This window comes from Marmota monax, unplaced genomic scaffold, assembly GCF_021218885.2.
Source record: "Marmota monax isolate L192 unplaced genomic scaffold, Marmota_monax_Labrador192_F-V1.1 WCK01_AAM20220418_F8-fsc00019, whole genome shotgun sequence".
Lineage (NCBI taxonomy): Eukaryota > Metazoa > Chordata > Mammalia > Rodentia > Sciuridae > Marmota > Marmota monax.
In genome coordinates, this window is record NW_026695242.1 from 1,686,028 (window position 1) to 1,707,502 (window position 21,475).

At 52.8% G+C, this 21,475-nt stretch overlaps 1 protein-coding gene across 3 annotated transcripts in view; it reads left to right on the forward strand.

The window, feature by feature from the left end:
• Nucleotides 1-21,047, forward strand: part of Dlg5 (discs large MAGUK scaffold protein 5) — a 104,171-nt gene extending 83,124 nt beyond the window's left edge. For all 3 annotated transcript variants that reach the window (XM_046419772.2, XM_046419771.2, XM_046419773.2), the window contains exons 21-32: nucleotides 2,643-2,805; nucleotides 2,919-3,052; nucleotides 3,713-3,859; nucleotides 5,164-5,347; nucleotides 5,935-6,083; nucleotides 6,811-6,981; nucleotides 8,944-9,140; nucleotides 16,076-16,219; nucleotides 16,424-16,551; nucleotides 17,354-17,463; nucleotides 17,889-17,998; nucleotides 19,281-21,047. In XM_046419772.2, coding sequence (XP_046275728.1) covers nucleotides 2,643-2,805; nucleotides 2,919-3,052; nucleotides 3,713-3,859; nucleotides 5,164-5,347; nucleotides 5,935-6,083; nucleotides 6,811-6,981; nucleotides 8,944-9,140; nucleotides 16,076-16,219; nucleotides 16,424-16,551; nucleotides 17,354-17,463; nucleotides 17,889-17,998; nucleotides 19,281-19,384 — 1,741 coding nt within the window. In that variant the 3' untranslated portion in view covers nucleotides 19,385-21,047. The remainder of the gene's footprint in view (nucleotides 1-2,642; nucleotides 2,806-2,918; nucleotides 3,053-3,712; nucleotides 3,860-5,163; nucleotides 5,348-5,934; nucleotides 6,084-6,810; nucleotides 6,982-8,943; nucleotides 9,141-16,075; nucleotides 16,220-16,423; nucleotides 16,552-17,353; nucleotides 17,464-17,888; nucleotides 17,999-19,280) is intronic.
• Nucleotides 21,048-21,475: the final 428 nt, after the last annotated feature.

Sequence of the window (21,475 nt, forward strand, 5' to 3'; positions counted from 1 at the left end):
AATCCGTGGCCTGGGCCAACCACTGGATGGCACATCTGGACCACTAGCCAGTGCTTGGGTGTGGGGTGGGCTTGCTCGTGGGGGGGGGGGCGTTGGGTTGGAGAATTTGCTTTGATTTGAAACGGGACTCAGCCAATCTTCTTTAGGTCATCTAGCACCTATGTACCTTGTTCCAGCAAGTCACTAGTATTTTCTGTGAGGTACTTATGTAGGAACTGTGGCCCAGCCTGGCCCCAGCGGGAGGGGGTGCATGTGTCACATGCAACCAAGCAACCCGTCAGCACCCTGCCGTGCAAAAGAGCCAGGGACTGCTCCCCCGGAGGGAAAAGTATGCACATCCTTGTCCCCCAGTGCTATTGTGCAATTAAAGACAAGATTGAACACGTGTGTCCTGGCTGAGCAACAGCTTATTAATTAAACATCATCCCTTTTTCCTGATTCTGAAGTTCACTCTCATAGACTCATAGAAATTTGGGAGTTAGTTAGAAAAGTAGAAAAAAGAAAAAAGTTACCTGTAGCCTCAGAAATTCACTTGTTATACACTCACATACACACACACACACACACATTTTTAATGTATGTTTTATTATTTGTCATCTTATATACATAATCATGTTTCCTCTAGTTATTATTATTTTTTCCTCTCTTTTGGTGGCACAAGGGATTGAACCCAGGGCCTTGCTCGTGCTAGGCGAGTACTCTGCCACTGAGCTACATCCCCAACCCTGACCTTATATTTTAAGTGATTTAGAGCATTATAAGTATAACTTATTAACATGTTTTACAAAGCAGCATTGTTGTTCCAAGAAAGCTCGTGTGTAGAGTATAAAATTTAAATCATTCAGAAGACTGAGAAATAAAGATCATCTCAGATCACCACACTCACTCCTGGGCAAGGCCCTCCACAGAAATCTGCATAGGTACAGACGTAAACATGCATGTGGGCTCCGTGTGGCATTGTCCCATCTGCTTTTGCAGTCCACAGTGGTCCCTACTTCTTTGGGTGTTAGTCACTCCTGATTCGGAGGATCATTTATAGTGGCTTTTATATGAGCAGGTTACCTGCTCCTTTGTGGGGAAACATGTTTGGGTGGAGGTGGAGCAGAGGACAGGGTAGTCACGGTGAGGAACCAGGAGCCGTAGACAGAAGCCAGCTGTGCAGTGCCTGTGGGCTGGCACAAGAAGGCAGCCTCAGCCCACTCTGGTTCCTGCCCCACTGTGTGGATGGCGTTAGGGCGGCTGCCGGCTACAGGTTCTCACCGCTCTAAACCACTTCCATACTTACCCACTTTATAATTCTTCCCTTGACCTGCCAACTGCACCTGACCTGGCACTCTAGTACTTGTTGAGTTGTACAAGTGACTGGTGCAGGCCAGCTCAGGTGCAGTTGGCAGGTCAAGGGAAGAATTATAAAGTGGGTAGGTTTGGAAGGTGGGAGTGAACAAAGAATTGTAAGCATTTTAATTTCTTTGTCTTTTTTTTTAAGGTGCTGGGGATTGAACCCAGGGCCTTGTGCATGCAAGGCAAGCACTCTACCCACTGAGCTATAGCCCCAGCCCAGCATTTTAATTTCTGCTATTCTAAGAGGGCCTGGCCCTAAGCAGCGGGACCCAGGCCGAGGCCTGCTGAGGTTGTGGGCTGCCGGAGCTCTGTGGCAGGGGTGCTGGTTCAAGTGCCCCCCTCCCAACTCATTTGTTGCCACACAGATCTGTCCATGGGCTCTAGAGGGGACCCAAGGGTGGGCATCAGACCACCCTTCTCTTAGTTTTTGGCCTCACTTTTTTTTTCGTGTCCCAGAGGAAGAAGGCCCAGGGCTGGTGAAGCTCGGGCCGTGGGGGTGGGGGGGCACTTTGTGTCGCTCGCTGTCTGTTTTCTGTAGTCGTAGGCGTCTGAGTCGTCTTCCTTCTGAGTGTCCCTTCTCTCCTTTCCAACTTTGGTGCCATCCAGATGTCTCTTCCACCACAGATCTCTTCTGAGGCTGCCTGTGGCCGCCAGGCCCAGGTCCTCCTCGCTGAGGAGTCTGAGGTTGGCCCAACACGAGGCTCCCCTGAGCCCCTGCCTCCTGGTGCCCTTGGGCAGCAGGTGCATGGTCCCAGCCTTGCTCTCTGCCTCCCTCTCCCTCCTTCTCCATGGCTTGGGTTTGCAGCAGCTTAATTTCCATGATCAGTTTGCGTCACCCCCATGTAGCCAGTATATACAAAGACTGACGTTTTATGTCATCTCTTCTTGGTGTGAACGTCATCCCAGGAGCCATCTCTTTTCCTGGAGGGGGGGTGGTCATGAGGACCCCTCCCTCAGGGGTTGGAAATTGCATGCTGTGAGGCAGCTTCTCTCATAAATGAAGCTTCTCTCATAAAATGAAGATATGTGAGTTTTCTCCCACGTGCATTTTGGTGTTCCTGTGTCTTTGGGGCTGGGTGTTTCCTTGTCCATTTGGGTGTGCTGTTTTGTATTGCATGAAGTTTTGGGAATATGTATCCTTTTTCATATCGAAGCTGGTTCATCGTGTCCCCATCCAGCCATATCATCATAGCAGCACCCGGCTCCAGGGTCCTCTCTGTACACCTGAGCGCATGCCTGATCTGCCTCCCCTAGCCTGTCCTTTGTGTCTGAGTCCTCGACACCTTTGGCTCTTTTCCCAGGCCTTACGTGGAGGAACCACGCCATGTGAAGGTACAGAAGGGCTCAGAGCCTTTGGGCATCTCCATTGTGAGTGGAGAGAAGGGCGGCATCTACGTCTCCAAAGTGACCACCGGCAGCATTGCCCACCAGGCTGGCCTTGAGTATGGGGACCAGTTACTTGAGGTAGGAGGGAATGGCCCTTCTTCTCTTCTCCTCCACCCCTGAAAAAGCAGTGCTTGAAGTCCATGTCCACAGCTCCCGCCCCATCCCTGAGCCCACCCTGGGTGTCTCTCCAGTTCAATGGCATTAACCTGCGGAGTGCCACAGAGCAGCAGGCCCGGCTCATCATAGGGCAACAGTGTGACACCATCACCATCCTGGCCCAGTACAACCCACATATGCACCAGCTTGGCAGCCACTCCCACTCCAGGTGAGTGCTGGGGGCCAAGGGGTGGGTGTGATGGTGTGCTGCTCACCATGGGGAGGCCTGGGGTGTCCACAGCGAATGCTGGGGGTTCTGTTGCTGGTCAGGGGAGTTGACTAGCCTTGGGCTTTTGGAAAAGGGCACACATTGAGAGTATCTCTCCTCCTGAAATGGGGTGTGGGAATACGTACGTGGCGGGAGGCCCACTGCCGGTAGGGCCCTATGATAACTAGTAACCGAGGCTCTGGAGCAGGCTTCATACACAGTGCTTGGCTCTGTCCACGAGCGGGTGTCAGATGCCTGCTCTATGTGCCCCTGTGCTGTGGGTCACAGGGAAGAAGATAGGAGGGGCAGTGTGTCCTGCAGGGTCCTACTCCATGGCTCAGAGAGACAGGATGCAGAAGCCAGGAAAAGGGACAGTGACCTCATGTGTCCCCTAGGCTGGATGCCTTTGGAGAGGATTCCTGAGCTGAGGACAGGCAGTCCTGTGGAGCAGGTGACACAGTCCAAGCACCTGATGAATCTTCCCTTCCAGGGCTCAGTGCTGTGTGACCTGTTCCCTATTTGCAGTGCAAACCCAGTTGTCCCTGGTGGGGGCATGGCCCCGGGGTGGTGTGTGCCACATGTTCTGTGCTTTTCCTTACTCCTCTTGTCTTCCCTCCCTAGCTCCCACCTGGACCCTGCCGGTGCCCACGCCACTCTCCAGGGCAGTGGTAGCACCACCCCAGAGCACCCCTCTGTCATTGATCCGCTCATGGAGCAGGACGAGGGTCCTGGCACACCCCCAGCCAAGCAGAACACCCCTTGCTCCAGGTCAGCACATGCATGCTGTGGGCTTGTCCTCTGTCCACCTAGCCCGAGTGGGATGGAACACATCCCTTAGGGGTGTGGGTGCCAGGCAGCTGATCTCAGACTGTGCTGCCGACCACATACCCAGGTGTCCAGGGTGAAAGGGGGAGACACTTTTCCTTTTTCCTTCCTCTCTTCCTTCTTTCCTTCCCTCTTTCTCTTGTTTTCTCACTGACTCATTTGTTGCCCTGTCTCTCTCTCTCTTTTAAATACTTCTATTTTATTTATTTATTTATTTTTACTGGTGCTGAGGATGGAACCTAGTGCCTCACATGTGCTGGGCAAGTGCTCTGCCACTGAGCGACAGCCCCAGCCCCTCTCATTCACTCATTTTCTGATTCTTTCTCGAGACACAATCCCATAGTCATCACCCAGCCAGGCTCTAGGTTTCTGGCCATCAGCAGCAGCATTGTTCCCAAGGAGGTGACAGGCCAGGGCCCAGATATGTACAGCCACACCAGCCATGTGGCCAGGAGAAGTGACTGCTAGGTGCAGATAGATGTTCAGGGTGAGCAGGAGGAGGGAGCAGCATCAGGAGGAGGCAGGAGCCCTCATGAGAACTGCTTGCCCCTCAGCCTGGTCTGGGCCTGGAGGAGCCTAGAGAGGGCCCCCTTTTCAGGCAAAGCCTCGGCATCACGCAGAATGAGGCCAGCTCTGTACTCTTCACTGTGTCCCGTTGGAACTTACCTGCAGCAGTAAGATGTTAATCATAGGCTGGTTTCCCTCCTGGGATTCCTTTCATCAGTCCCCACTATTGCTCCCGCTCCCTCCAGTAGGTTTCTCTGCTAGCCTATTTCCAGCTGCCCTCACTGGTTCTAAATTCTCCTTGACAAGGTCCCTTTCCCAGTCGGTGCAGGTCCTGGTCTGCAGAAACTGCTTGGGAGACATTGCTAAGTGAGCCGCTGTGCTCTGGTCCATGAGACCCACGTTACCTTTCTTTAGGCAGGACTGAGGCAGGTGAGCAGGGCAGGCGGGCGATGCCTCCCAAGGCGTGAAAGCCATGGCTGGATCTGGAAGCAGAGGCCTCGGCTTTACCTCTGTCCCCAACTGTCTTTGTGACCTAAGCCATGTTTTTACCCTCACTGCCCCTCAACCTCCTGCCACGTGCCCTGCATCAGTAGAACTAGAGCCTGTGGCAAGGGCCTCTAGGGAACCTGGGCTCTGAGACCCGTAGAGCAAGCAGAAACAGCTGGGGCTCTAGCCACTTATTTTCCTGTCCTCCTCCCACCTTGCGCATGATTGAGAAACTCCCTTTTCCTTCCTAAAAGGATCATGGGAGATGCCAACAAGAAGACCCCGGAACCACGCATTGTCTTCATCAAGAAGTCTCAACTGGACCTTGGGGTGCATTTGTGTGGTGGAAACCTGCACGGGGTGTTTGTGGCCGAAGTGGAGGATGACAGTCCTGCCAGGGGTCCCGATGGCCTGGTGCCAGGGGATCTGATCCTCGAGGTGAGTACTCTTGAGTGGGCTAGGTCACTGTCCCTGTGGCAGGGCTGGTGCCATCTCAGGTGGCACAGAGGACAGAGGAGCACACCCCTCACCTGGTGACCTGACAGGGCTGATTATTTATCTTTGCGAACCTGCGATGCTGCCACACCCCTCTGGGGTGTCACTGCCGTAAGGCAGGCCACCAAAAGAAGGCGAGGGCTTGGTCCTGGCTCTGGCATTGAAAGGAAATGCGTCTCTTGCCAGCAGCAAGTCTCTGATTAGGGAGGTTGCCGTCTTCTCGATGGCACTCCTGTCTCCCCAGGGGATGGCTTACAGATGGTAAAGGTAGTTTCATAAGCAAGAGGCAGGGCCATGTTGGGAAAAGCCTTCTTTGAGGGTTTTTCCTAGGAGAAGCTGTAGAAGGCAGAGCAGGGGGACCAGGAAGTGTGTGCAGATCTCAGGCTCTGGGAGGACCATAAGGACCTGGCCCTCCCTGCACAGGGGAGGTGGGCAGTCTCAGATCAGGGATTGAATCTCCACCTTGGTGGGTGCCAGAACTGCATACTGGCCATTGCCCTTCTGACCCCGGCTTCTCTGTCCCTGGACAGTATGGCAACCTGGATGTGCGCAATAAGACGGTGGAGGAGGTCTACGTGGAGATGCTGAAGCCCAAAGACAGTGTCCGCCTGAAGGTGCAGTACCGCCCAGAGGAGTTCACCAGGATCAAGGGCCTGCCTGGTGACAGCTTCTACATCAGGTACCAGCAGCTGGGGATTCAGGGCCAGGCAGGGGCTCTCAGTGGAGACTGCTCCTGGTGAATGTTTGCCTCTCTGCTCTGTGCCCAAAGCTGGGGCTGTGATTGGCACTACTTGTGCCTAGGTAGGATTCTTTTGAGTTAGAAAAATGCTTGAGAACCTAAGGAAACATTTGAGTTCCCTTTTTTAGGGTTAGGGGCCTAGGGAATTTGGAGGCTGTAGAGCCCCATTTTCCTTGGATCTGCTCCTGACCGAGATGTGCAGACTGTGTGGGCTTCAGGTGTCTACGGTGCCCTTAAGTACCATGTAGAACATGGCACGTGGGGAGGGCATCAAGCGTTTTCTGTGAGTGGTCAGAGCTTTCTTTGCATTTCCTGCGATCTGAGACCACAGGAAGGATGAGAAGCTGATGAATTCCGCTTCTTGTCCTGAGGGCGGGAGAGGCTGTGTCTCCAGAGATTTCTGTCTGTGGGAACCAGGGGCCTTGACTCCTGGGAGGGAGGCGGATGGGAAAGGCCCATTTGGAAGAGGAAGATACAGCCTGTTCCTGGGCTAGAAGCTCCCTCAGTGATAGGGAGGATAGCCAAGGTGTCCTGCCTGGGAGCCAGCCCAGAATGGGATCCTGCTCCTGACAGAGTGGGGGCAAAGCAGAGCAACAGCCTTCAGAGTCTGGTGCACCCCTGGCCACTGGCCGCATCCTGATGGAGCTCCCTCCGTCCCTTGGTCCAGGGCCCTGTATGACCGGCTGGCCGAGGTGGAGCATGAGCTGAGCTTTAGGAAGGACGACATTCTCTACGTGGACGACACCTTGCCCCAGGGCACGTTCGGGTCCTGGATGGCGTGGCAGCTGGATGAGAACGCCCAGAAGATCCAGCGTGGGCAGATTCCCAGCAAATATGTGTGAGTGTCTCTCCCTGGGTGGGGCCGCAGGGTCCACCGGCCACAGAGCTGTCCCACAGGGCAAGGCCGGGCTTGAGCTCCTGGAGGACTGGTCCTGTTGCTCATGTCAGCTTCTGGGCTATCCCTGTTGCCAGTGTCGCATGTTCAAAAAGCAGGTGGTGTCATAAGTCAGGGTGCAGAAGCTGAGTGGCCAGTCAGGAGGTGTCACTATTTTTGGTGTGTGTGGGGCTGGGGACTGAACCCAGGGCCTTGTGCATGCAAGGTGAGCACTCTACCAACTGAGCCATGTCCCCAGCCCCCGGCATCACTATTTTTAAAACAGATTTATGGAGCTGTAATTCACATATCCTACAAGTCCCCAAGTACACAATTCAGTGGTCTTCAGTGTGTTCACCGATATTCACAGTTAATTGGAGAATAGTTTCATCATCTCAGAAAGAAGCTCCATACCCATTTGTCTTACCTATGTTTGTTTCCTGTTGCTGTAACTAACTGAGGCTGAATAATTCATAAAGAAAAGAGGTTTTTAGCTTTCAGTTCTGGAAGCTGAAAGTGTAAGATTAGGGTGCCTGCCCCATCGGTTCTGTCTCCAGAGAGTTTCCGCTGGGCTGTATCACAGTGTGGTAGGGAAACACAAGGGACCAGCCTTGTATACAAGGAGAGGTCACATGGCAAGATAGGAAGGAGGGAGCTCAGGGGCTAGGCTTGGCCTTTTGATAATAACCCATTCTTACAGGAACTAACTGAGGTCCCATGAGTACTACCTTAATCCCTCCAAGGGTAGAGCCCCAAGTGATCTAACCACCTTCCACTAATCTGCACCTCTATTTTTGGGGTAGGGTGGAGGAGGTTAGTACTACGGATAGAACTCAAGGGTGCTGTACAACTGAGCTGCAGTCTCAGCACCCCCCCTTTAATCTTTTCTTTTTGCTGGCGTGGATGCGTTTTTATTTATTTTCTCTACATTTTTTGTTGTCGTATTACAGCTGCACATAGGGGTGGATAGTTCTTCATACTGGCACGTGCACACAGTGTAACAATGTAATTTGGCCAGTATCACTCCCCAGGCCTTCCCCCTCCCTCCCTGCCTTCCCAACCTCCCTTTGATTTTCAAGAGATCTGCCCCTACCTCTCTTTTCCTTTTTCCTTTCTAGAGTCCCCATATGAGAGAAAACATGACCCTTGACCTGAGTTTGACTTATTTCACTTAACACAATGGTCTCCAGTTCTACCCATTTTCTGAAAAAGGACATAATTTTATTTTTCTGTATGGTTGAATAAAACTCTTCGTGTCAGTACATTTCCTTTATCCATTCCTTCATATGTCAGTGGACACCCAGACTAGCCCCTTTTATTTTTGTGACAGGGTCTTGCTAAGTTACTGAGTATGGCCTTGAACTTGGTGATCCTCCTGCCCTAGCTTCCTGGTCACTGGGTTACAGGGGTGTGGCCCCACGCCCCCACCTCTTAAAGGTTCCTCCACCTCCACATGGCTACACTGGGGACACAGCCCTTTGGGGGACACACTCAAACCACAGCACACCCCATCCCTTTGTCCTCCCCTCTTCTTTTGGCCCTCAGCCCTAAGCAGCCACTAATAGACAGTTGGACAAGTTTCCCTGTTGTGGACTTGGAGGGACTGGGACCACACGGTGCGTGACCTTTTGTGTCTGGCTTGCACCCTTCACGCTGCAGCCTGCAGCCTGTGGCCCTGTGCCGGTCAATTCCCAGGCAGAAAGCCTAACTTGTAGGGACAGCAGGTGAAGCCTGCCCCAGCCGCTCCTCTGACACTGAGGTGAGCACACCCTGGTGGCCATCTCTCTGCTCTGAGAGCCCGTCCCGGCATCACAGTAGTACCCAAGGTGCCTGGTGGTGTGGGGAGGCCTGGCTTCCCTTGCTGGGAGGTGGGCCAGGGTCTGTCTCCGTGGCACTCCCCAGCATTGCCACTCCCTGTGACTGCAGGATGGACCAAGAATTCTCCAGGAGGCTCAGCATGTCCGAGGTCAAAGACGACAGTAGCGCCGCCAAGACGCTGTCAGCAGCCGCTCGCCGGTCCTTCTTTCGAAGGAAGCACAAGCACAAACGCAGTGGGTCCAAAGACGGGAAAGACCTCCTGGCCTTGGACACCTTCTCCAACGACTCCCTCCCGCTCTTTGAAGGCAAGTCACCTAGTGCAGTTTGCTGAAGCTTCACAACTGGGACTTTAGACACAATAGAGGTCCCCTTGGCTTTTGCACACAAGCCTCAAGGTGGGCACCTGTGTAGATAGGGTGGTGCTGCTGTCTTCTGATCTCCCAGCCCTAAGGTGTCACTTCCATCCTCAAGGTCTCATGGCTGCCGTCTATCATTGCAACTCCAGACATCACATCTATGCTTCAGGAGGGAATGGGCAAGGCAAGAGTGTGTCTCAGCTGACCAGGCCTCTTTAAACAGTGTGTCCAGAGAACCTACCTGCGACTTCCACTTTCAAACCCTTGGCCATTCACATCTCTAAGAAAGGCCTAAGGCATGTTTTAGCAGGAGCACTGCCAGCCTGGGCAGCGCAGGTTCCGGCAGCGAGGAAGAAAGGAGGGACAGGGAGTGGGTAGGCAAATGCGTCACCTCTCGTTTGTGCTCGGTATTGACAGGGGCTGCCGTGTCTGCAGGTCTTTGGCCTCTCTGGCTCCTGTATTCATCAGTGATTCTTACAAGATCCTCCTGAGGCGGGGTGCTAGGCCAGGGCTGGAGTTGAGGATCAGGGAATGTCAGGCATCTCTGGCATGTGGGCCTCGTGGAAAGGACATATTTGTCCCGTGAAGCAGGGGGCCCTCGTGGCTCCCGGGACCCCGTGTGTCCACTGTCCAGAGCATGTGTCCTCCTAGGTGGACACAGTGCGGGGCACTGAGCAGCAGAAGGCAGGGCTGCTGCCTTCCCTCTCTATCCTAGCCTCCCCTTCTTCCTTCTTTATTTTATTTTTTTTATATCTTTATTTTTATTTATTTATTTATATGTGGTGCTGAGGATCGAACCCAGGCCCTTGCACATGCTAGGCAAGCGCTCTACCATTGAGCCACAACCCTAGTCCTTCCTTCTATATTTTAAAAATTAGGTCTCAAGCCTAGTCGTTAGACCACAGCCCCTGGGCCAGATCTGGTTTTTGTACAGCCGATGAGTCAAGCAAGCATGGAACTTTATATTTCTAGACACAGTGGAAACCACCCTTGGCCTTTTGGTGGTGACTGGTTCCCTCTTGCCTTTTCACCTTCAGAGCCTAAAATATTTCCCTTCTAAGACTCAATTTGCTGACCTGCCAGTCAGGGCAAGGTCTCTCTCTCTCTCTCTTTTTTTTCCCTCTTCATTCCTTTGGTCTCTGCTCTCACAGTCCTCACCATCTGTGCTGTGTGGGCATGTGTATAGTGGGTGTGTTTGCATTTTTGAAAAGTACCCCTCCTCCTGTTCTTCCTTTCTTCCTTCAGGTTGGGGCACTGTTTATTTTGAAGTTGTACATATGCCTCTTGGATTGTTGCCTCTTCCTGCCAGGTTGACCCTTTTATCATTATACAATGTACTTTTTCAAGTATTGTTTCTTGCCCAAAAGTTTATTTTGTGTGGTCTTTTTATTTTCCCACTAGTTTTTTCTTTGTTGGTGTTCTCAAATTTCTTTTTCCTTTTAAACTTTTTCGACTTTACATATTACTTATAAGCAGTGTGTGTGTGTGTGTGTGTGTGTGTGTTTTAATGCACATGGCAGTCTGCCTTTTCAATGTGACACGTGTACCACAGAGTACACATACATTTCCAGAAAAGCGAACAGGATGAGTGTTCATAATGAGCAATATTCTTGGGTTTTGTTTGCTTGTTTTGCATACTGGGGACGGGTGCTCTATTACTGAGCCGTATATCCAGCCCTTTTTATTTTGAGACAAGAATCTGGCTTAGTTGCCGAAGCTGGCCTTGAACTTGCAATCGTCTTGCCTCAGCCTCCCGAGTAGCAGGGATTATGGTTTTGCACCACTGTGCCTTGTGCCTTTATTATTTAATCAGGGTGTTGAATCTTGATGAAAATGTAGTTTGTCCAACACATTTTATATTTCTTTGTCTTTCCCTTCTTGCTTTTTTTTTGGATCAATCAATTATTTTTATTATTCTGTTCCTACCACATCTCTTGTTCTTAGTTACTGGTTTTTATTTAGTTACTGGTTTTTATCTTGTGGGGGCTTCCATAGCCCTCATAGCATGCTTCTTTGACTTGTTGCTAACATAAGGCATTGCTGTGACCACTGCCCTAGTGACACTGGGCCCTCTAACTCCATGTACCACCTTCCCAACTTTTGTATTGTTACCACTTTAATTCCGTGTGTTTCAAACCCAAGCCAGCATTATGGGTTTGTAGAACAGCCACCTGTTGTGCCCTTTCCCCACCCTTGTTCCTTCCTGCACTTCTGTGCTTCCTTCTGGTTCTGTTTTCTTTGTGAACAATTCCCTTGAGCATGCCTTGTAGTGCAGGTTTGTGGGTGATGCATTCTCTCCCACCATATAAGGCACCCTAGGTGGAAGACGGTGTTGTCTCAAAATGTCTGTGTTACATTGTTTTCAGAAATACTCTTTGGATATGGAAATTTATGACTGGTGTTCACAGTTGTCCCTGGGTATCTGTGGGTGGTTGGTTCTATGCCCCTCTGCAGATAAAATATTCAGAGACTCAAGTCCTTTTATATAAAGTGACACAGTATTTGCATATAACCTGCCCATATGCTCCTGTCCACTTAAAGTTATCTCTGGTATTTATAGTATGTAGTCAGTATAAATGTGATGTCAGTTGCTGTTAGATTATATTGTTCTGGGAATAATGACAAAAGTCTGTATGTGTTCAGCATAGATGTAATTTTTCCCCAGAATCTTTTCAGTCTGCAGTGTTATCCATGCACACAGAACCCAGGGATACAAGGACTGACAATTGAAGCACTTTAAAGTTGTCCTTCACCGTCTGTGGCTCTTACTGCATATTCGGTTCCTATGGCTGCCATACAAATTTTCACAAATTATGTGATTTCAAACATCACGCATTTGTTCTCTCATTGATTCTGGAGGCCAGAAATCCAAAATCAGCATCCTGGACTGAAATCCAGCTGTCAGGAGGGCCGCTGGCATCCTTCCAAGGATGGAGCAGAGCCTCAGTTCTGACCTCTTCCAGCTCCTGGTGGCTGCCAGCATTTTTCTGCTTGAGGCCACATCACCACCATCTTCAAACCTCTCTGTCATCTGTTTTCACATTACTTTCTCCTCCATGCATGTCTGTCCCCAAACTCCCTCTACCTCTCAGGACACACCTGATGGCTTGCTTGTAGGGCCCACCCTGCTGATCCAGGAAAAGCCCTTCCTCTTTGAGAGCCTTACCTCCTGTTATAGAAGGCAGCAGTCACACGTTCTGGGGGCTAGGAAGCCGATTCTGGGGGCACTTTGGGGGCTGCCACCTGGTATTCCTGGGGAGGGTGGGCTTTCTCTTAGTTCTGTGCAGAAGATAACGCGCTCCCCAGGCTCCTGGCTGTTCTAGATCTTCGGTTTCTCAGCAGTCACACTGTGGTGTCTGCCTGTGGGCAGTTTCCTTGGTGGTGTATCCTGCTCACGTGCTTCTTAACACTTTTTAGATCTGTAGCTTGACGTTGTGGATAAGTCCTGCCATTGTTTCTTTGCCGCAGTCTGGCTGGGCACAAAACCACAAGCCACTCAAGCAGGAACAAACTTTATTTCCAAACTCCTGCGAATGACGCGCATGCGGCCTTCTCCCGGGACACACCACACCAACCGGAAATCCCTCCTCCGGAAATCCCTCCTCCCGCACTTCCCCAACCAATGGGAACTCTCCGGGAATCCCCTCATAGGACAGCAGGGGTCTAATATCCAATTGAATACGCATCTTAACATAACCATTATCATCTCAATGGCTTGCTGGTGTCACCTCTCAACCAAAAATGCCATGCGTCATTCCTACTGGGCTATGGCTCTCAGCATTTCTTTGAGACTGTTTCTGTGCTCCTCTCGCCTCTCTTGCACCTTAGTTCTTGGATGGGCCTTGGGATGCCTCTGTCCCCTGCATTCTGTGCCCCTCTACTTTCCATCTGTTTTTCTCTCTGTGCTTTAGCCACCCTGGATATTTTCTGGGGCCTTTTCCCTAGGCATTATCCCCCTTTTCTGTCATATCCAGTGTGTTCTTAGTTTCAGAAACTGCCAGTGTGTCTGTTGTCTTTTTGCTTGGAATCCTGGACATTGTTGATTAAAATGTCAGAACTTCTAAGAATGTCCGAGCCCTGGATGATGTTCCTATCTTCTGGAGAGGGCTGGACCCCTGCTCCAGAGCCGGCACTGGTGGCAGCTCACCTGGCCCAGGCAGGGGTTGAGATGGCTTCAGACTGGCAGCAGCTTTTGTGCAGTTTGCTTCACACTGGTCCGGGGGGCCTGGGTCATCTGGGGGGCCTGAGCCGTTGCACAGGGCCCCTCCTCCTTTGGGCACGAGCATTTCCCTTCAGTACCACAGGACTGCAAGGACTCTGCAATTCATGGCTTCTTAAATCTGTTGCCTCTTGCTCCTCACAGCTTAAGAATTTGGCAGGTGGTTTTCATGGAAAACTGCTGATATCAGACTCAGTTCTGTGCCTCTTCCCTTCCCTCTGGAACTGTGGCTTCTCAGTTCTGGTTGCCTGAGCTGTCCTAAGCTCCATATTGGTCTCACCAGTCTTAGAGAGTTCCAAAAACTGCCCAAGTCCCCAGCCTCTTGGTAGCAGCCCTCTACCTGGGTTGGAAGCAGGTTCATATGTAGGCTCTTCAGAAGGAATCGAGGTCAGCATGAATTAGCACCAGCACGCTGTAGAAACTACCCAGGGAGAGGAGGAATTGCAAAGCATGTACAGTGTCATATCTTTTTTGTTGAACACACGTACACACACACACATACATACATTTTCTAGATTTTTCCCAAGCATATAGCAATCCCCTTACAAGAATAACACATGGAAGGGTAAACTTCTGCTCACATTAGTGGTGGTCTCTGAGGAGGGGGCTGGGGATGGGCAACAGGAGGGTGCTGGCTTCATCTGTGAAGGTTTAATCTTTAAAAGAGAAGTTGCACGGGGGTTCCAGGGCAGTGAATGTGGCCACCAAGTCCTCCCCATGCTTTTCAAACAGCAGATTGGCTGGCCGGCAACAGCTTCCCAGGAAGCCGGGTGCACGTGGATGATCGTCCATTTTAGAACAACATGTGCTGGGGTGCAGTGAGGGCAGGGAGCCTTGTCCCTTCTTCCTGAGTGCTTCCCACAGGGTTGCTGCTCCTGTCACAGCACCAGGTCCCTGCTCCCGTTTCCTTGTCACAGCCTGTTCTGCAGAGCTACTCAGGTTCTTCCTACCCAGCCATCCCCTCCTTGTCCCCCACCTCTCCTCCGCCCTCTCCTTGGCTCAGCTCAGCCTGCTATCCTCGAGGGCCTGCCCTGTGGTCTCCAGTCCTCCCATCCAGCCTCTGTGCTGCCGCACCACACTGCTCCCTGGGCCCTCTGCTCTTGCCTGGAATCATCAAGCAGCTCTGGCCCTGGTGTCTGGTGCTGCCATCTCATGGCCCTGGTCAGAGTCTGAGCTCTTGAATGGCAGGGATTTGTACCTTCTGTGTCTGAGATGCCAGCACACGGTGTACTCCAGGTAGACGCCAAGGAGCACTGTGCTCGCTGGTTCTAGGCAGTCTCTTCCTGCAAGGATTTTCTTGTGCATGTGGTGGGAGGGGAAGCTCATTTCATGTATCAGCTGGGATACTGGTTTGACTGCTTTGAGCCCAAATAGCAGTGGTTCAGCCCGACGGGGCTGCATTTTCTCTGCCATGTGCAGGTTCAGCTGAAGGGTGGTCTGGGGAGAGGCAGCTCTGTCTCGGGAACCATCATAGGTCCCAGGTCCCTTCAGCTACATGGCTCTGTCATTTTTTTTGCCCCCCCCCCCCCCCGCCGTTTTTAATTGGAGCATTATAGTTGTACGTATGATGGGATTTGTGGCTACATATTCGTACATGCACACGACCGACAGTATCACTCCCTAGCACTTCCCTCCTTCCTCCCTGCCTCCCATTCCTGGTTCCTTTCCTCTACTCATCTCCCTTTTGATTTTCATGAGATACCTGCTCCCACCTTCCCCCCCCCCTTTTCCTCTATTTTCTGCAAATGAGAGAAAACCTGTAACCATTGACCTCAGTTTGACTAATTTCATTTAACACCATTGTCTCTAGTTCCATCCATTTTCCTGCAAATGACATCTTTATGGCTGAACACAATTCCACTGTGAATATACATTTTATCTATTCATCTGTTGATGGACACCTAGGCTGGTTCCATAGTTTGGCTATTGTGAATTGTGCCGCTATAAACATGGGTATGTGTGTATATCACTGTAGTATGACGACTTTAATTCTTTAGGCTAAATACCAACGAGTGGTTATAGCTGGGTCATGTGTGGTTCCATGCCTAGTCCCTTGAGGCTTCTCCATAGTGATTTCCAAGGTGGTTGTATTAATTTACAATCCCACCAACAGTGTAAAAAAATTCATTTTTCTCCACATTCTCTCCAGCATTTATTATTTGCATTCTTGATGACTGCCATTCTGACTGGTGTGAGATGAGGCTTGTCATTTTAAGGATTGTCCCTATCTGCATGGTCAGAGCTGGTTCACAGCATCCTCCCATTCTGCCCCATGGGCCGGGGCCTAGGGTGCCTCTCTGTCACCCACTGGCACATCTGGGTCAGAGTCACAGCTGCTGTGTCAGGGAGCACAGGAGATCTGGCAGGTGCAGCAGGCCTGGGGCACGAGGAAGCTCTGCGATGGTCAGCACCCATGGCCCGGGAGGGAGGGTGTGTTTGGGCTTCAAGAGGGACTGTGCCCTCGTGTGCCCGGGCTGTGGGACTGCTGGCACTAAAGCTGGGGAAGTCCCAGGAAAACCAGACAGGTGTGCCACCCTCCCTGGCTCTGCATGTGTGAAGGGGGTGGGCCTACCCGGGGTGATGAGGTCAGTGGGCAGGGTGCCCAGTCCTACCCCTGCCCTCTGTTCCATGCTGGGCCGTGACACTGCCGTGCTCTCTCCCTCAGATTCAGTGAGTCTGGCCTATCAGCGGGTCCAGAAGGTGGACTGCACCTCCCTGAGGCCTGTCCTGATTCTGGGGCCTCTGCTGGATGTGGTGAAGGAAATGCTGATAAACGAGGCTCCTGGCAAGTTCTGCAGATGCCCGCTGGGTAAGGGGCTGCCCTTGGAGCCCATTCACTGGGTTGTGTCTGTCCTTGTCCACCTGCCAACCCCCTGCTGACTCAGGACCTGCCTGTGGCCTCCCAGAGAGGACAGCAGTAGGGGCCCCTAGGGTGGCTATGCTGTGTTCATCCTCGCTCCGTCAGGGCTCTGCAGGCCCTGGGCACCCTGACCTCTATGCCTGTGCCTTGCAGAGGTGATGAAGGCTTCCCAGCAGGCCATTGAGCGGGGCGTTAAAGACTGCCTGTTTGTCGACTATAAGCGGAGGAGCGGCCATTTTGATGTGACCACGGTGGCTTCAATAAAGGAGATCACAGAAAAGGTACCTGTGGTCTGAGCCGAGGGCCTGTGGGAGCCCCGGGGTGTGTGCTCCTGTGGCATGACTAGCACGCAAGTTTCCCGGTGGTGTCATGAGAAGGGGGTCTGAGAAGAGCCCGGGACTGTGGGGGAAGTCCTCTCGCGGGGCATCCTAGGACAGGGACCCTGAAAGCAGACTCTGAACTCCTCGGCAGTTTTTAGGGACTGGGAGCAACATTCTGACAGGTCCCTGCTCCCAAGAAGGACAGCAGGATCTGACAGGATCTGATGCTTCTGATGTCCTGGGGTTTATGCACTGGGCAGCAAGAGGAGGGGGCAGCTGTAGGGTGTATTGGCAAAGCAGCCACCCAGGAGTCTCAGGGGACCTGTGGGATGTATTCCAGTCACAGCCGCACAAATGTGCATGTGCCCATTCCCCTAGTCTGGCAGAGTGTCTGTGGGGCTGGGGTGGGTTGGGGCTGTAGGAAGGTCCCTACATCAAGGCAGAGATAGGACAGGAAGTTTGGAGTTGGGCTGGCCAGCCACTCACCTCTGTTCCGGGCTGTGACAGCTATCAGAACTGCCCGTGTGGGGAGACGTTCCTGGGTGAGGTCTCCCTGCGGGTCATCTGTGTGGCCCTCTGAGAGACTGGCTCTGCTGCCTCTTTCGCATCTCCTCTCCGTTGTGGAGGGACGTAGAGGTGGATGAGGCAGTGGGGATTGTTGGGGGAGTGGCGCCCCCTTGGTGTCAGAAGAGCAGCGCGGAAGATGTCTGCTGAAGACTGGCCCCTGCCTGCCCTCCACACTTAGTCTGCACCCGCCCCACAGAACCGACACTGCCTCCTGGACGTCGCCCCCCACGCCATCGAGCGCCTGCACCACATGCATATCTACCCTATCGTCATCTTCATCCACTACAAGAGTGCCAAGCACATCAAGTAGGTGCCTGGCCTCTGTGGCTCAGCCAGGGTCCACGCCAGCTGTGGCTCTGGCCACCCGGCCAGTTCCTGAGCATGGCCATCTCTGTGTGCATTGCCTCCCTCCTCCCATCCTCCCCCTTTCCTCTCAGTGTGCAATGGGTGGCTGGGGCTGGGTCTGCCCGGTCCTGCTCACGACTAGCCCTCCACGCCTGGCCTCCCTGTGCTGTGTGCTCCCGCATGTGCCCGGTGCCTTCTGGCTGCCTGTGCATGTGCCAGGTGCCCACCTTCCCCGGGGACCTGCTCTGTGGTGGAGCACCCTGCCTCCGCCCCTGCCTCCGCCCCTGCCTTCGCCCCTGCCTTGCTGGAGCCCCTGCTGCCCTGGACAAAGACGAACGCCCTGGGGAGACTTGAGGCTCAGCCTGGTTACCCGACTGTCCCAACAGGGAGCAGAGAGATCCCATCTACCTGAGGGACAAGGTGACACAGAGGCATTCCAAAGAGCAGTTTGAGACAGCTCAGAAGATTGAACAGGAGTACAGCAGGTACTTCACAGGTAGGTGACCAGCCTGGATGGGGGGATGGACACGGGTTTCCACAGCCAGCCTGGTCTGAACAGGTGGCAGCCCCCCTCCTGGACAGGTGAGTTGTTGGGGTGCAGTTGCAGGCAGAGTCCGGCTTTCCCCAGGGAGGAGCGCTCAGCCCCCTGGCTGGCCTCAGGTCATGGTCTGGCCTCGTCTGCCCCAGTGCTCGCAGCAAGGCCGCTGTGCCGCACAGCTGCAGTGTCCTGGGCACTTGGGAAGCCTGAGAGGCCCCCAGCGGTGCATGTGGCCTCTGTCCCCCACCCCTCCAGGGGAGGCCAGTTTTGCCTTGGGATTTGGTGAGGAAAAGCTGTGCTCTTACCGTCTCTGCTTTGTAAAGTTAGCCAGGTCCGCAGAAGCGGGGCTCCCACTCCCCTGCTGCCATCTCACCTTCTGCATTTCAGCCGCTGGGGTAGAATCAGCCACCTGCATGGGGTTAGCATGAGGCCAGAGAGAGGAGGGGTCAGGGGTTTAACTATGTTGTGCAACGTTGTCATCTGGTATGGTGCTTCCTGTAGGGCAAGTCCAGGACCCAGTGTGGTCTTGTCTCTGTGCACACGCACTGTGCACGCATGCGATTTTAATTTCCACTTCACCACCGCCCAGTGCTTTAGTCACATAGGTAAATGACTCCTAGAAAAATGAAATATGAAAACGCTACAACTTATAAAAAAATCCCTATTTTTTTTTTTTATTGCATTCAACAGACATAAAGTTGCACCATCCCATTCCCAGAGCATTCTAAATGCTGTCACTTTCTGAGTGCTCCTTGTCACAGCCCGGGGGGGGGGGAGGGGGCTTTGCCAACTATGCTGTTCTGTGGAGCACACTGGGAGCAGCCCTAGCCTGGTGTCAGTGGTCCCCCGGCTCCACACCTCACCTCTGCTGGGACTCTTCTCCAGGCCACGGACGCCTGGTTCCTTAGACCTCTCCTTATTTTCTGTAGAGTACTTCAGTACTTCTGCCAAAGGGATATTGCCACGTCCCCACGCTGCTTCCCACGTGCTGCGTCACCCCTCTGTAGTGGGGCAGACACTTTATTTGGGAGTGGTCACCTCCTCAGGGGCAGTTGCTTTTCCTTCTCTTGCCCAGTTTCTGGCAGAGGGAGGAGAGTTGCGGGGTGGGGTGGGACAGGAGCCCTGCCTTGCTTAATGAAGTTGGGCACGAAGTGGAGAGGGCACACTGTTTTCATTGACCTCAAAGCAGTGTTTCCTTGGAGCTGAATGGCCTGTGTGTGTTTGGGGGGCTCTTCTGCAGGGGTCGTCCAGGGAGGAGCCCTGTCGAGCATTTGCACTCAGATCTTGGCAACCGTCAATCAAGAACAAAGTAAAGTCCTGTGGATCCCCGCCTGCCCGCTCTAAGGGAAGTGGGCACCAGGCGGCGACTGGACCGGCCCGCTGGTGGGGAGATCGGCTCGCTCTTCTCCAGCAGCTGAAAACAGAGATGGGCCTGTTTATGGACATGCAGGGGAAGGATCCAGAACCAGGACTCCAGAAGCCCCTCCTTTGTAGTGTAGACAGAGGGGGTTGGCGGCTCGGATCTGGGCCCAGGCCGGCAGACTGCTCCTCTCACATGTGCTTTAAGACAAAACAAAGCAGAAAACGCAAAAGACTTGATAGAGGGGTACAACACCCACCTTCCTATAGCCAGCCAATCAGTGATGCTGCACAGAGAGCCTTTCAGATCACAAGTTTACAAGCCTTTTCTAAGTATCTGGTGGTTATGTTTACGTGGACGCCCCATGCTGCTGGTGCCCACCCCACCCCTTCCGCCCCCTGTTGCTTTTGTTCCCCAAATGACCCTGGAACCTCACTGGGTTGGGGGGTGGGGCGGGCTGCCCCGCCTCAGGAGGTTCTTGTCAGTGGGACCAGAGCTTCGGCAGACTTCCTGCTCCTCAGAGGCGGTACCTCTCCTGGAAGGACTTTGTCACTTCAGGTGCTCAGACTGCTGGAGATGGCAGAACCAGTGCCTGGGTGGGGCCAACTCGCCGGCGCTGCATTTTCCTCCCATACCCGGGAGGGCAGCTTGGGCATCCTCACAAACTCGCCTCTTGGCCTTTCCCTCCTGTTTCTTCACCCCCCAAGCGCTCATCGGTCTCCTGACTCTTTTTCAGCTGTATTTGTTATTTAAACATTCTGCCTGGTCCATCATGTCCCCGTCAGGTCTCAGCCGCAGGGCTGGGTCCTAGGCAGAGTGTCAAGCAAGGGTGGACGCGTGCCATGGCACCCCTCGAGGTTCTGAGAGCCCCGATGGCCTTTTTCAGCTTCGCGGAGCAGGGCAGGCGCATCCGTTCTTTTGGATGTGAAAACATTCACGTTTCAGATGTTTGAATGAGAGCTTGTAGGGGGAGTTTAATGGTTAGCGTAGCCACTATTGAATATCTAAAAAGAAAACCTGTGACCTTGTTCATCTTGGTCCCAGGGCTCACAGCATGGGCCTGACTTTGGCCTTTGTTGGGTTACTTTGGGCTCATTTGGGCTTCTCTCATTTTCTTTCCTTTGCACTTCCCATGCCGGGCGAGTCTGGCTGAAGATTTGATGTGGTTCCTCCTTAAACAGTGTGTCCTGTTAATAGGTACTGTACCGGGCTCCGCATAAGTGTCGTTGGGGTAGGACCTATATTTTAATACTGTTCCTAACATTTCATTTTAATAGCAAGGTGTCTTTGATTTGATTCTTTGTAATTCTAGAAACTAGATTGTAGTTTAGTCATTACTGACATTTTTTTTTTTTTAAAAAAGGGATATATTTTCTTGCACAGCTGTTCAAAAGAGAAACAAGTCTCAGTCCTCAGTGCTGTCCTTTGTTTTCCAGGTACAAGTTTTCTAGCCCAGACAACTGAGAAAAAGTGTAGACCATTCTCGAGGCATTGCTTGCACGCTGTTTTTCTACGTTGCAGGCAGGTCGGGCTGTGATGGGCGGTGTGCAGGCGGGTACGGATCTGACAGCCTGGGATGTTCTGTACTAAAATGTTACTTTGTATCAAAAAGTTTTAGTACAACAAAATAAAGGTCAATTTCAGTAATGCCTGGTGTGTAGATCCCTGAATCCCTGTGTCCCGCCTTCCCCAGGTGCACCCTGCATTCCTCCTGTGCAGCATGTGGCTGGACTGGCCGGTGCGTGAGGTCCTTTCCTGCTCCTGTGGGCAGAGGTCCCTTTTACCTACTGCTGTCACACCCTCTCTGACTCCCTTCCCTTCCCATCTGACTGTCCCGTGTTTTGTGGGGTGCTGGCTGCAGTGGGGCCATTCGAAGACATGGGCCGAGCCATGAGCAGCAAAGAGGCGTGAGCTAAGCCCTCGGGGGGCGGGGGGTCCCTGAATGTTCTCAGGCCTTGGGTGGGAGGGTCCCCCTACCTGGCGTGGAACCATGTGGGACCTCAGAGCATCACATTGTTGCATCACCCAGTACTGTAGGGCCCCTGACATGGCCTGCTTGAGCTTCAAGTCCGTGT